The sequence below is a fragment of the Falco punctatus genome (genome assembly GCF_963210335.1).
Source record: "Falco punctatus genome assembly, chromosome: 3".
Classification (NCBI taxonomy): domain Eukaryota; kingdom Metazoa; phylum Chordata; class Aves; order Falconiformes; family Falconidae; genus Falco; species Falco punctatus.
In genome coordinates this window covers 98,080,820-98,093,528 of record NC_137582.1, presented here as the reverse complement: position 1 = coordinate 98,093,528, position 12,709 = coordinate 98,080,820, and the positions used below count along the sequence as shown (strand labels likewise).

Genomic DNA, 12,709 nt, shown 5'->3' with positions numbered 1-12,709 from the left:
GGGAGTTTGCACCGATGGGCTGACAGCAGGGGCTTCCTCTGGGAGTACAATGTGTGTTTGGGGTGGTGAGAAGGGACTTTGCAATAGAGTGGAGACCTCTGCTAAAAGAATGGGGGAAGTACACGGAGTGATATAGTAGTAAGACTTTGCACTTTCTCATGAGGTTCACGCCATGCCATGCGTATACAGAGGAAGTGGGCTTTGTAAATGAATAAGCGTGCTAATTGCACTGAGCAGTGGTAACTTGCCCAAGACTGCACAGAAGATCTCTTTCAGTGGCAGAAGGCTTATCTAGGTTTCCCACTAATTTCTCTTAGGTCTGGCTTTTAGAGAAAACCAGGTATAACTGTTTTCCATTGATAATATACAGCCAAAAGGCAAAAATCTGTTGCAGGTCTTGAATCTAGTAAACAAACATTTCCATTTTGGTCCTTGGGCTGAAAAGTAATTTATATGATCTCTGAAAACGTGTTGTCTGTTTTTCATGCAAAAGACAGATTTTTGTTTTGTTGCTAACTAAACAGAGAAAAAAACCCCACCCTTTGAAATAGTTTTCCTTCAAAAATATCCTTGAGTAAAGGGTAGAAGCTTGTGGTTTATTTTTCCCATTGCTTCAAAATGACCTTCTTACATCTGCGGGAAAGACTCTCTGGGGGCTGTTGAACCATGAAAGCATATTCATTTAGGGCACTGGGTGCCACAGTGATTTTAACCGAGCATTGGCTACAGCACTGGAAAAAGAAAAAAGAGGGGGGTTGTGTTTTGTTGTTTTGCTTTCTGCAACCTGGCATGAAGAATGGGGTCAGGAGATGCGTGCTTGGGAAAGACCCAAAGAGAGAGCTGGAAACTCGCCAGCCACACTGAGTCATAACACACATGCTTGTAAGTATCTTTGTACCTTACAAAGTCCTGACTTCTCAAATAAAACCATCACTGCTGTTAAAGTATTTACATAAAAGTAAAACAAATAGCATGGAGTGCTGCATACATTCTCCCTTGTTCCAGCTCTGGTTTACCCTGTGGACTGTGACTCCTGTTTGCTTAAGGCAAGGCCGGGCCAGGCTGAAAATGCTGAATCTGGCGATGAATGAACGGAGAAGCTCGAGTCATGCGTACGCGTATGCTTCTGCTGCTGCTTACGAAGCAAAGCAGTATGCAGCGGTGCCTGTGACTTCAGACTTGACGTTTCGCCTACCCAGGAGGTGGCATGAAGCCTGCCTCTCTCTTCGCTTCTGCGTGCTTTGCTTTTTTTTTAAGAATATGAGTAACTTCAGAAATAGGAAGGCTGCATGTAGGCCACATGTGCAAGCTAGGCAGCTGAACCGCAGTGGCCAAGGACCTCAGCTGTAGGTGAATGGTGAAAGGTACAGGGGGTGCACATTTTGATTTCATTGCAAATGCATACACGTTATATATTGATGCGCATTATTGTCATGAAATGGAATGACGCACTTCACTTGTAAGACAGAAGTAGCAATATGGTTATGGATATTTTATATCTATTTTATAGCAATTTAACAAAGTTTGATAGCAAAACGCGACAGTGGTTCAACAAGATTGGATGGCAAGGTATAGTCAATTATTTACTGTGTAGAGGACAGGGTCAGACAAGGTTGTCAGGAAGACCCTCCTGTTGAGTCGTGAGGTTTGGGAAGGACCCCCCTGCTTTCAAAACTCCTTCTCAGAAGGGAGTTTTGATGCAGCTGGATCGAGACTTAGTCTCAGGCTTGGTCAGTGGTTTATGTCTAAAGGATTATATATGCACAATCAATCCTTTGTATCACTTAGCTAAGATTTCAAAGTTTAGCATGCCATTAATCACTCACCGAGAATCTGTTGTGGCAAGGGATCTCTCAGCTTCGAGTAGTAACTTTGAGAGATGGCCCCACTCGGGGGGAGATCCTGGCACGCAGCCCACTGCTGTGCAGGAGAGCTCAGCGGGCCCTCGGCTAGCCACTGTTTATGGAGTACAATAATTTATAGTCATATTTGCATACTGACTACAGAAGTTAGTTTCTTTCAAACTTGGCTTGAATCAGACCTGGACCAGCACTGTGGTTACGTGGGCCCATTGTTCAAACCAGCCCTTGGCTATTGCGTTGTTATCAGTCTCCCCTAAATCCACTTGGAGTCGATGCAGCCATCACCGCGACCAGACCCATACATTACATCCCAGACCCATACATTACAGCTGCCACCGATAGTTATCACTTGAGCAGGGCTACAGGGAATGAAGGTCAGGATGGTGGTGGGGGAGTGAGCACACCATGACAATTATTTGTAGATATCTACATAAATTTACATTGATATAGGCATTATATATTTGCATTATATATTAATATGTATATGTTTTAGCTTACGTACACACATTAATATATATGTAGTGAAGATTTAATGTATTATATGCACATAACAAAACCACACACACACACACGTGTGTGTATATATATTTATTTCTTCCCAAATGAGCAGTATGCAGCAGCAGGAGCCTGCTGGACTTTTCTACAAGCATCACCTTCATGACTGTAGAGCCAAGAGCAAGCTGCCAGCCAGGTAGCGTGAAAGAGAGCTGCTCTGCTACCTGATCCACGGGGTAGCATCCTATGCAGGAATGACCTGCGTAGGTGAACAAGGGCTGTGCCCTTCTTCCCTGTCCCCTCAGACTGAACTTGCTGAGCTGTTGCTTGGCTGCCCTGGTAGCTGAAGTTCAGATATAAATGTACAATGTGTGGTTCCCCGAAATGGTGTAACAAAGAAGGCGGCGTGATTAATTTTTTTTAGCAGTTTAAAGGAAATGATGCAGTTCTGTTTCTTCATTCTGCTCCAGGGCTTCCCTGGTTGTTTGTGTCTGTTACTTTTTTACTAAGTTTATAAACTAATCTTATTGTCGGATTAAGAGGCAGAAATTATCTCGGCTGACCTGCACAGCGAAGGCTGTGGGCTTGCAGTGATGAACCTACAATTTAAGATGTTATTCAGTCTTTTTTTGGGTCTAAGTCAATAACGGACAATCCATTAGTTCCCCATAAGTTGTTTCAATGGCTAATTACTTGCACAGTTGCAGAAATTGTTCTTTAATTCTGTCTTACATTTTTCTGAATCCGAGTTCCAGCTGTTGGATGATATTATACCCCTCTCTGCCAGCCCTGAGAGCCATCTATTATTAAATTTCTGCTCCCTGTGGAAAGATTTAAAGGCGGCGATAGAGTCAGTCCCTTTGAGTTTTTTTTTATTTTTTCTTTCAGTTTGATTTTGAGAAGTTACATAGATTAAATTCCTCCAGGCTTTCACTGGAGTGTATTTCTAAATGGTTCTGGGTACGCGTGTGTATGTTGTTTTGCTAAAGCGAGATGATTCCTGCAGTCGGTGGTGGTGGGAGCACAGAGCGGGCCGCACAGCGGCTCTCCCTCCCTGGCGTGACGAGGCAGAGACGATCTGACCCATGTAATTATGGTTAAACGTGTCGGGAGCTGGAGCTGCGTTGCCGGCGGAGCAGCGGCTCAGCTGGGCTCCGACTCAGCTGCTCTCCGGCTTGCGGCTGCTTTTGTGCCGCAGGCTCGGGGGAAGATGCTGCCGATGATTGCAAAACCCTTTTATTGCTCCTGCATATGGAACCGTGTGAACGCGGGTGTTGGCAGTGGCTTCGCCCCTTATTTTTGCTGACCTTGGATAACACAGCATTGGGGAAGTTGAGGACCTTTTTCCAATTGAATGGTGGGGAAAGCCCATGACAGGGCAGTGTAGGCAGGGCAGCGGCTGCAGGCATGGCATGGGGGGGCTGGTGGGGGCTCTGGTGTGGAGAGACCCCCTCGTGATGCATTTCTGTTGGCAGCACTGCTGTTGCAGAGCGGGAATGAAGCTAATATGGTTCATCTCGAGTTTTACAGCTCCGTGAATTGAGCGTGGTGTGAAATGTTGCCGCTTTGCTTCAGGAGCTGCTGAGGGAGGTCTGTGCTCCTGCCTCCCGGCACCCATCCCCTCGCCCATGGCACTGTGGCCCGGGAAGGTGGGAGCATCTGCAGCAGGGCTGGAGCCTCCGCCTGGCACCAGGAAGACATCTTGGTGGCCTTATCCCTCAGGAAATAAGGTGCCGGATTGCACGCCATCCTTTGGCTTGTCCAGCAGGCTGTCTGGGGAGCGGGACGTGACTTCAGGCTGTTCGCAGCAATACTTCGAGAGGGTGGCCTAGGCCAGAGGTCTGTGGGTGTGGGGACCATCTCCTGCCCTCCTGCAGCAGGGACAGCCACCAGCCTGTCCCGGGGCACAGGCTGCACTGGCCAGCCCTCGCTCACCCACTGCCATCGGCCACTTGGTCGGCACATGCTGATTTTACAGATTGATCCTGTCAGAGGGTTTCACCCTGTTGCTGCTGAATGCTGCCCCGTGCTCCTCGCAGCGAGCTGTCGTGACAGTGGCTGGAAGTGGGATTAATTTCTGTAGGATTCTCCCCCCTCCCCGGCATTTTTAGCATGGATAAAAGGGCCAGTGGGATCAGGAACCAACAGGTGTTTTCATGCTGCTTCAGCTCCTCAGGGACTGTGGGATCTGACGGAGGAAGGGATCTGTTTGTGGCTTCAGGATGGGCCTGATGCTCCACAGGAGATTGGCCCCAGGCTGACGGGGGCTCGGGAGAGCGGCACATCTCTGAGGACACCTTGTCGTTGGGCATCTTGTGCATGCCTGGCTAAAAAAATATATAAAAATTCAGAGTGATGGCTTTGTTGCTTCTTGTGAGATTTTCTGTGTAACTCATCTAGGCTTTGAGTCAGGAGCGGTGTGGTGTGCCTGGCCAGAGGGCTCTTCGTCCTCTGCCTCGCGTTTGCTGCCCGTTATATTGGGAATCTGTACACACGCCAGTGAAGGAGCGAGCGGTGTCCCAGGACTGCTTCCATAGTGCTGGAGGTGCTTGTGGCCGTTCCCTAACTGAGCGTGATTGCCTTGGGGATTTAGCAAGTAGTTTCTGTGAAAAAACTGCGTGATGGTCCCACCAGGCCCTTGTCGGTGGGAGCATAAACGGGGAGGGCATCTTCAGGCAAGCTTTGTTACAGTCGAGCAGCCTGCAGCCCTCTCGTGTCTGGTGTCGCTTCTGGTTAGGGCTGAAGTTGTCTTGGCAGCAAAATGGTAAGCCGGAGTTTGTGTAAACCTCTGTTGACAAAATAACTGGATGTACTAGTCCTTTTAAAACGCTTGCCTGGAGATCTTTTTGTTTTTGGTTGCTGTGGGTGTTGGGTTACAAAGTTTGCTTTCTTGGCCCGGAGCTGCCAGTGCTCTAAAGCTCCCTGGGCATAGCTCAGCCTTCTTCAAAGTATAGTAGCTTGTCCCTCGTGTGAAATGCACATCCCGCTGCCAAAATGCCGGCTGCTTTCACTGTACTCATTGTGTTGCCTTTTTTTTTTCTTTTTTTTTTTCTGCCTTTTTTTTTTCTTTCTCTTTTTTTTTTTTTTTTTTGCCAAGTAATTTGTCATACAGTCTTTTTTTTTTTTTTTGGGGGGGGGGGGGAAATGTTTTTGATCACAATTCAGCAGCTGAATGCCAATATGTCGCGAGAGGAGCAAAGAAAAAGCTAACATTGGTCACCCTAAACTATGGGAGGTTTTGTTTTATTTTGTTTTGTTTTGTTTTTTGAAGTTGATGGTGTTGGTCACTGCTTTGACGATCGTAAACTCTCCTGCCTCCTGGTGGGGATCGGAGATGGGGCTTTTGGGGTTCCCAGTGCGGCGTGGCAGCGTGCTGTGGTACACCTACCTAAATAAGATTTGTCTACCTAGAAATGTTAATCTTGCTTGGCAGTGATGTAGCCCTGGAGGAATTCAAGGGCAAGAATGCTCAAATAGTGATTTTTTAAAGACCCTGAGACAATTATAGGGCTTATGAAAATATGATGACTTACCTGATCTCACTTGTGTCTTTATATCAATTTGCTGACTTAATTTATTTGAATGCTAAAGGCTTTAGGGAAATGCTTTTCCAGGGAATTAATCTTTTAACTAAAGCAAGTACTAAATATGACATACATTAATATTCTTTTTGACAATATAGCATTTGTCTCCTAAAAATAAAGTAGAAAACATATGCCCCGTGGGCCAAATTCCACTTGGCTTTATGCTGAGATAAATTCAGAATAACTTCATTGTTATCAATGTACAACTTCACTGTAACACTGCAATAAATGTAAATTACTAAACCAGAGGGAAAAAAAATCCTGAGCCAAGAAGCACAAACTAAGGCCAAAATGGCAACATGAGAAGTTGGTTCACAAAATTTGCCTCTTAAATTTCTGCAACATTCCATTTAGTTGTTTTTGGGTTTTTTTTCCTCCCTCTTAATTATCTGGGAGAGCACTTCCTGGCTGTGATAAATTTCTCCATAAGGGATTCATTATGAGGATTATAATAAATAAATTTCACCTCTTGTCTAACACCTGGCACGTGGCTACTGCTGTCTGCAGGATAAAGGGTTAGGGGGACTGATGCTCTGATTTGTTGACAATAGTTATGTTTCTGATCTCTGTTAGAGCTGATCAAGTTTAGGTTGCATTTTGTTACACAGTATTTTTCTTCAGCTTCTCATTTTTTTGATTAAAAATAATCTGTGTAGCCCTAGACTTCTGCGTTTTGTTTGTTTTAGTTTTGTTTCAGAAACATGCAACTAATGTCTCCTTTCCATTTCCGTCTTCTTTAGGATGACAGCGATGGGATTCCCTGGTCAGAGGAGAGGGTGGTGCGGAAGGTCCTTTATTTATCTCTGAAGGAGTTCAAGAACGCACAGAAGCGGCAGCACGGTGATGGCATTAGCGGGAGCCTCAAGGCAGTGAACGGTGAGCTGCCTCTGCGGTACCGCTGGAAGGACTCAGTCCTTTTCAATGCGGTTCTTCTGCTGTAGCAAGGAAGGAGAGCAGTGCACCATCTGGCATGCACTGTGCCCTTTTGATCTGCACGGAAGAAATTGTTTCTGAAGTGCTTAAAATGCCTGCCTCGACCAATCCATATGTTTCAGCTCCTGGTGAACCAGTTGAGATGGGGATCAGGGTTGGAGGGTAGGTGTCAGGTGGGAGGACAGGGACAGGCTGCTGTTCGGTAGAAAAGGAGGCTCCTCTGGTCAGTCTGCTCCCTGGTGTGCTGAGTACGTCAACAGAGAAGGTATCCATTGGAAGGTGGTGGGCTTCAGTTACCTTGGGGAAGGACAGTCGGGCAGAATTCACCTACTCTGTCATCTAGATGCAACAGACTGGCTAACCAGCATCTGTATCTCTGGAGTGTTCCTAGTCCATGCTGTCTTATTGTCCAGAGGTGAAGTAGCATAGGATCTACATAAAAAGATGTAAAGGGCTGAGAGGACACAAATGCTGAGACATTGGCCTCCCCTAGTTTAGCAGTTCACAGAGCAGTTTATTCAAAGGTTTTGAAAGGGAGATGCAGACAAGCCTAGATGACAGGGGCTTGAAAGGAGTTTAATTTTATTTATTTAATCCTTTGGCCAATTATTATCTGTTGTTCCCCCTTCCCTTACAGCTTGCTTAAAAAGGCCATGGTGTCCTGAGAGGTGAATATAAAGTGTGTCTCTTTCAGATTCACTCTCTGACACAGGACTCTTTCTTGAAAAGGCTTTGTCATGCTGGCTTGAGCCTTGAAAGTGATGACTAGCAGGATTCAGATTTCTGGGCAGGCTTACGGTTTTCTCTTCACTCACAAGAGCTTATTTGTTTCTTTATGGAGGTTTATGGCAGCTCTTTTTAGGCATGTGCATAGCTATACATGTGCTAATGCATTAAAGCAGCAGCTGGGTGACTGCTTGGTAGGTTATTCATATTTATATGTAGCTTGTGTTTCTGACGTGGTGAGTCAAATTTCACTGCATTTTCACTGAGTGTTATTGCCAACAAGGCAAAAACCTAGGGGAACGGCTGAATAACTACAGGCAATGTCATAAAGTTACTGTATTGCATAAGCAGTTGCAAACTCCTTCATGTGATTAAAGAAGACCTCAGACTTCTGAGTTCAGTAATAATATCAAATACTGATCTGATGGGAAGGGGCGTCTAGCTTTAGCAGCAAGCCATTAAAAAGCTTGGAGGTGTACACAAAACAGCACTGGCTTTTTTCCCTCCAACACCTCTGCATCATTGATCTTCTGTCAAACACAATTTCTCTTGGAAAGTTTCTTATTCCATTGTGGGGGTTTTGTTTAGTCAAAGGAAAAAAGTCTAAAGGCGTGAAGCACAGTAATTGTGTGTTAGGAGGCTTTGATGGTGTGCCAGGTTACAGGATGACTGAGGTTTTTATGGTGTCTGGTTTCTCCAAAGGCAGCTTAGATAGAAAGTGAGTTGGCTGGGAATGTTGTGTCGATGCAGGTACCAGACGCAGAGTATGCCACTGGCTTCCTCTGGCAGTGGCAAGGCTGTGTTTTTGGAGCTTGCCTCTAGCATTGAGAACTGTAGCATCCAGTGCTTTTTCTCCTTCATGGAAGTAGGTGATAAGTTCTTTGGATGTTGCTTTTTTGCTTGTTTGTTTTTGGTGGCTTTTTTTCTTTAAGCTGGAATGATATTCTGTGTTACCCTTTCTGTTTGCTAAATGGTTCTTTAAATGTCTTGTCTCAGTGCTGCTCTGTTTCAACATCGCTGTCCAAAAGCTTTTTTATCCACTGATACTTGGAAGAATGTTTCATTATATAGAGAAAAAAGATTTGCAAAAGGGAGGAGGATTGATATTGTGTGGTGACATTAAGAAAATATATTTCAACATACAATTTGTTCTTTACATCTTTTAAGAAAACATAGCGGTTTATTTTCAAATCCACAGGTCTCCGTGGACTGAGGAAAAAGCAGGTCATCCAAAGAAATTACTGAACTATTTTGAATTTAGGGAAAAGTAGTATTTTAAGGGTGAGCCTTAGATTTATGATTTCATACTGTTGGAGTGAAAAATATTTCCTTGCATTTGGCCGTTGTTCCCACATGCAGGCCACAACCAGTGTTTCTTGTGTGTTACTCCAAAAGGTAGCATGCAGTTAGATACAGTTTTATGTGAGCAACCTCTTTATTAATACTCGGCACCCATAGCTCTGGGGGAGGGGGCAAGGGGAATCTAGCTGAAATACCTTGAAGTTAAATGTATTTAGTGCCTCTGTAAAGCTGGCCTCCCCTGGCCTGAATTCCGGTCAGGGTGCTGCGCTTTGCAAACATAAAGGAAAGTGTAGGTTATGTGCTGCCCAACCCTGTGGATATCTCTAGTGAACACTGAAGGATGTTTTCTTCAGCTTTTGGAAATGAGTCACCTTCCAGTACCTGGCAAATTTAACCATTTCCAGGAGTGGAAAAGAGAGGTCTGAGTGAGTTTAAGCTTTCCAAGCTCCCTGCTCAATGTGGAAGCTTGGATTAATATCACGTACTTCTGAGAGCTCAGGGGACCACAAACAACTAGGTAGCAGGATTTGATCTTACTGCTGCCATCTGTAGTGCAAAGAGTTTCTTTGTTCTGGTTTTATAACTGTCATCCCTTAAATTTATTTATTTATAGACTTGCAACCTGTAATTTGTTTCAGTAGGAAGTACTAACTTTTGGCAGTAGAGGAAGGTAAAATACACACCAGCCCCTTGCCACTGGTGTCTTTAAAAAGTTTTTATGGATTTGAAGTGGCTGAAGTTGCATAAACATGCTACAAAAGTTGCTTTGCCAGCATTTGCCATGCTACAACTAAACTTGTTTGAAAAAGATAGTCAATGGCATTTCAGCTGGTAAGTATAGTAGCATTGTTAATGATTTGTTAGCTGGAATGATGCTGCCTCTTTGACTGATAGTGCGAAAAGCATTTTAAACATGAGAGATGAACCTATAACAGAGTCTTTTCTGTACTGGAGTTTCTGCAGGCTCTAAGGTGTGCTGGTGATGGCACAACTTCCATGCGTCTCAATAATAAAAGAAAAATAAAAATTAAAATAAATAGATAAAAATCCAGATTACTTTTGGAGATTGCATGTATTATAATACCTTGGCTGCCTCCACCTCACTATTAAAAATACTTGTTACGCTGAAAACAATCCTGCCATTTTCATTTTGTGGCTGAAACCCTGTTCATTAGGTGGTTCTGATTGAAGTAGTGGGGTTTTGTCTGGGAGTGGGGGTGTGTTTTGCAGGTCTTCTTACCCCTACCTGCTTTTAATCTCCTTTTCAACTGGTGTTTCTGTTTACGTGTTTGTGCTGCCAGTTATTTTTCATCCTAACTGTTTTTCTGCTTTCTTTCATTCCTGCCTGCCCTGGGCTGCCCCCACCCCCCAGCCCCGCTGCAGCTAGAAGGATTTCAGAGAAAGGCGAGCGAGGTGTATTACGACTGCTGTGTCGGTGGATGTATAGCACGCGTGTTTATGTTGACTCTTGATATTTGCAGAGTACAGAATGACGCCCTACAACAGTATGCCTTTGTTTGCTACGTGTTCCTCTCCAGAACGCGGGAATAGAAAAATCTAAAGGAGGTGTTTCTGCAGGTTGTCAAGGAACCCTCTGCAACCCTGAAAAACCCAGGGTACTGGAATTCTGATTATGGAAACAAGGTCGTGCGCTGAAAACCCAGAGGGACCTCTTTAGTGATTTTGATTACTGCTGCCTGTCAGTTGCGTTAGGATTTTAAGAATAGGGATTGGTGTTTGGAGTAGTGATACCAATTTTCAGAGATCCTCGTCTAAAAGGAAAACTAATTCCCTTGGGAAATCGTTTGCTTCTTGTGTAGCTTCGAATGTGAGAGAAGGCTGTAAAAAAGGCAGTGAAAGATGTAATTGTTGCTTGTGTTCTGTTTATGAGAATAAATCCAGTGCCCTCAAAAGAAGAGCCTCAAAAAAAAAAAAAAAAAAGCAAATTTCTATGACATAAGATTTTAAATTCTGTTTTTCAAAATTTGTGATAAAAACTAAATTTCTGATACAGAAGTGCTAGCGTTTCATAAATGGAAAAAGTGGCACAGTTTGCTTAAGGTCAGTAGTTAACCTACAGAGATGACAACCAAGATATTAGAATTATTCAAGCAGATAGTGCATTTTCCTCAGCTAAACTTTGTCCTAGAAAGGTGTCATGGCAATTTCCAAACATGCCAGCTTGGTTAAGCTTGTGGCAAACATGATCTAGTTGGGAAATCAATGTGAGAGGGAATGCTTTGGTTCAAGGCAGAAGTTGGAAGCTTTGCTCATTTAGTAAACAGAGATGAGTAGAAATATGTAGTTTTGCTGTTCTGAGAGATTTCACTTTACATTTAGGGTTGTTAAAGTCACTTACTCCTTTTATGTGTGCTCTTCAAACACAGAAGAAACAACGTCAGCACTTTGATGGTCCTTCCCCAGATGGCTGTGATGCCCCTTCCTGCCTTGTGCTGGTCTGCTCCTGCCCTCAGCCCTTCCCTCACAAAAGCTAACGTGACTTCTGCTGGAAGTTTGCTTTGTCCAGAAATGAAATGCCTCTCGCAGAGGGGCAGGAGCCTCTGAGGCAGCCCATGGCAAGACAGCAGTACCGGACCCAGTGGCAGCAGCCTGCTCTGACACCCGGGTCTGCACCTCCCTTGGCTGCTGCGCTGGCTGGCCAGGCCAGCTAGGGGCAGGCAGCAGTGCTCTCTGGAAATAGCTATTTGTGTTATTGCTGCGTGGATTTTTCAAGTATTTCCTCCTCGCTGCGTGAAGGGTTCTGTCATTGTTCCCTAGCACGCCATGTCGAAGTGGAGGTGCCCAGTGGTAGGGTGGCATGAGGCTGTGTTCGACTTCAACTTGTTGAAAGCTCCTTTTCCCTGGGCGTGTAGATGGTACCCCAGGCATGGCATAAAAATTGGAACAGGTGTGGTAGAAATGCCTAAACACAACTGAGCTGGGTGCTGCCACTCAGTGCTGTGCAGTACTTGCCAAAAGCTAACTATGTGGGGGTGGCAGCAGCTGCCAGCAGGGCAACCTCGTCTTCTCTGGGCTGAGGCCATGCCTCTTCCCACTGCACAGAAGATAATACAACAGCAGCCCTCTGAGAGGTGCTGTTGTCTCAGCTGCAGCCCTACGTGCCCAGAGCAGCATGCACCTCCTTCCTCCCTGGAGCTCACATCTAGGCTGGACCACCACCTAGCTTTTAATTTTGAACAAGAAAGTAGTCCTCTTCATTCTCTGTGATTGTTCAAATACACTGGTAACTTCATCTCTCTTATTTCTGAAGGCTGCAATTAAGTACTGGAAGAAGGTTTTATGCTAACATTTGTCTAGGGAGCTTTTCACTCCATCAGTGATGTGAAATTGCATTTGTTGACAGTGGGTAATGTCTGTCTGTCTCCTAAGCTGTAGTGGAAGATTGTAAGTGTGCCAAGGACCCTTGTCTGTAAGTGGATTTTTAACATGCATTTACAGAAACAAAAATACCTCTTTCAACTTTGCAACATTTCCCCTTTACTTTCAGAGTAAACAGCCTTTTTGGCCAGTTTAAGCTGTGATTAAATATAGATGTTTTCAACTAAAAGGTTCAGAAAATAAGCGTTTGAGCAGATTTGCCATGGCACTCAACATCACTTTCACTTTGGTGGTTGCTGTCAAGTTAATTTAAAGATTAACAAATAAATAACAGGATGTTGGGGTTGGGCTCCATTGAAAATTTCCAAATCTCTTTTCCTTTCTTTGTTTTTTAGAACAGAATTCATTTTTGAGCCTGCCAGGGACTTGCTTGTTCATCAGCTGACACAGGTTCTTTTTGCCTTTTCC

General features: G+C 44.5%; 1 protein-coding gene across 1 annotated transcript in view; it reads left to right on the top strand.

The window, feature by feature from the left end:
* Positions 1–12,709, top strand: part of JARID2 (jumonji and AT-rich interaction domain containing 2) — a 225,032-nt gene that overhangs the window by 91,294 nt on the left and 121,029 nt on the right. The window contains exon 2 of the mRNA XM_080381719.1: positions 6,682–6,817. Coding sequence (XP_080237845.1) covers positions 6,682–6,817 — 136 coding nt within the window. The remainder of the gene's footprint in view (positions 1–6,681; positions 6,818–12,709) is intronic.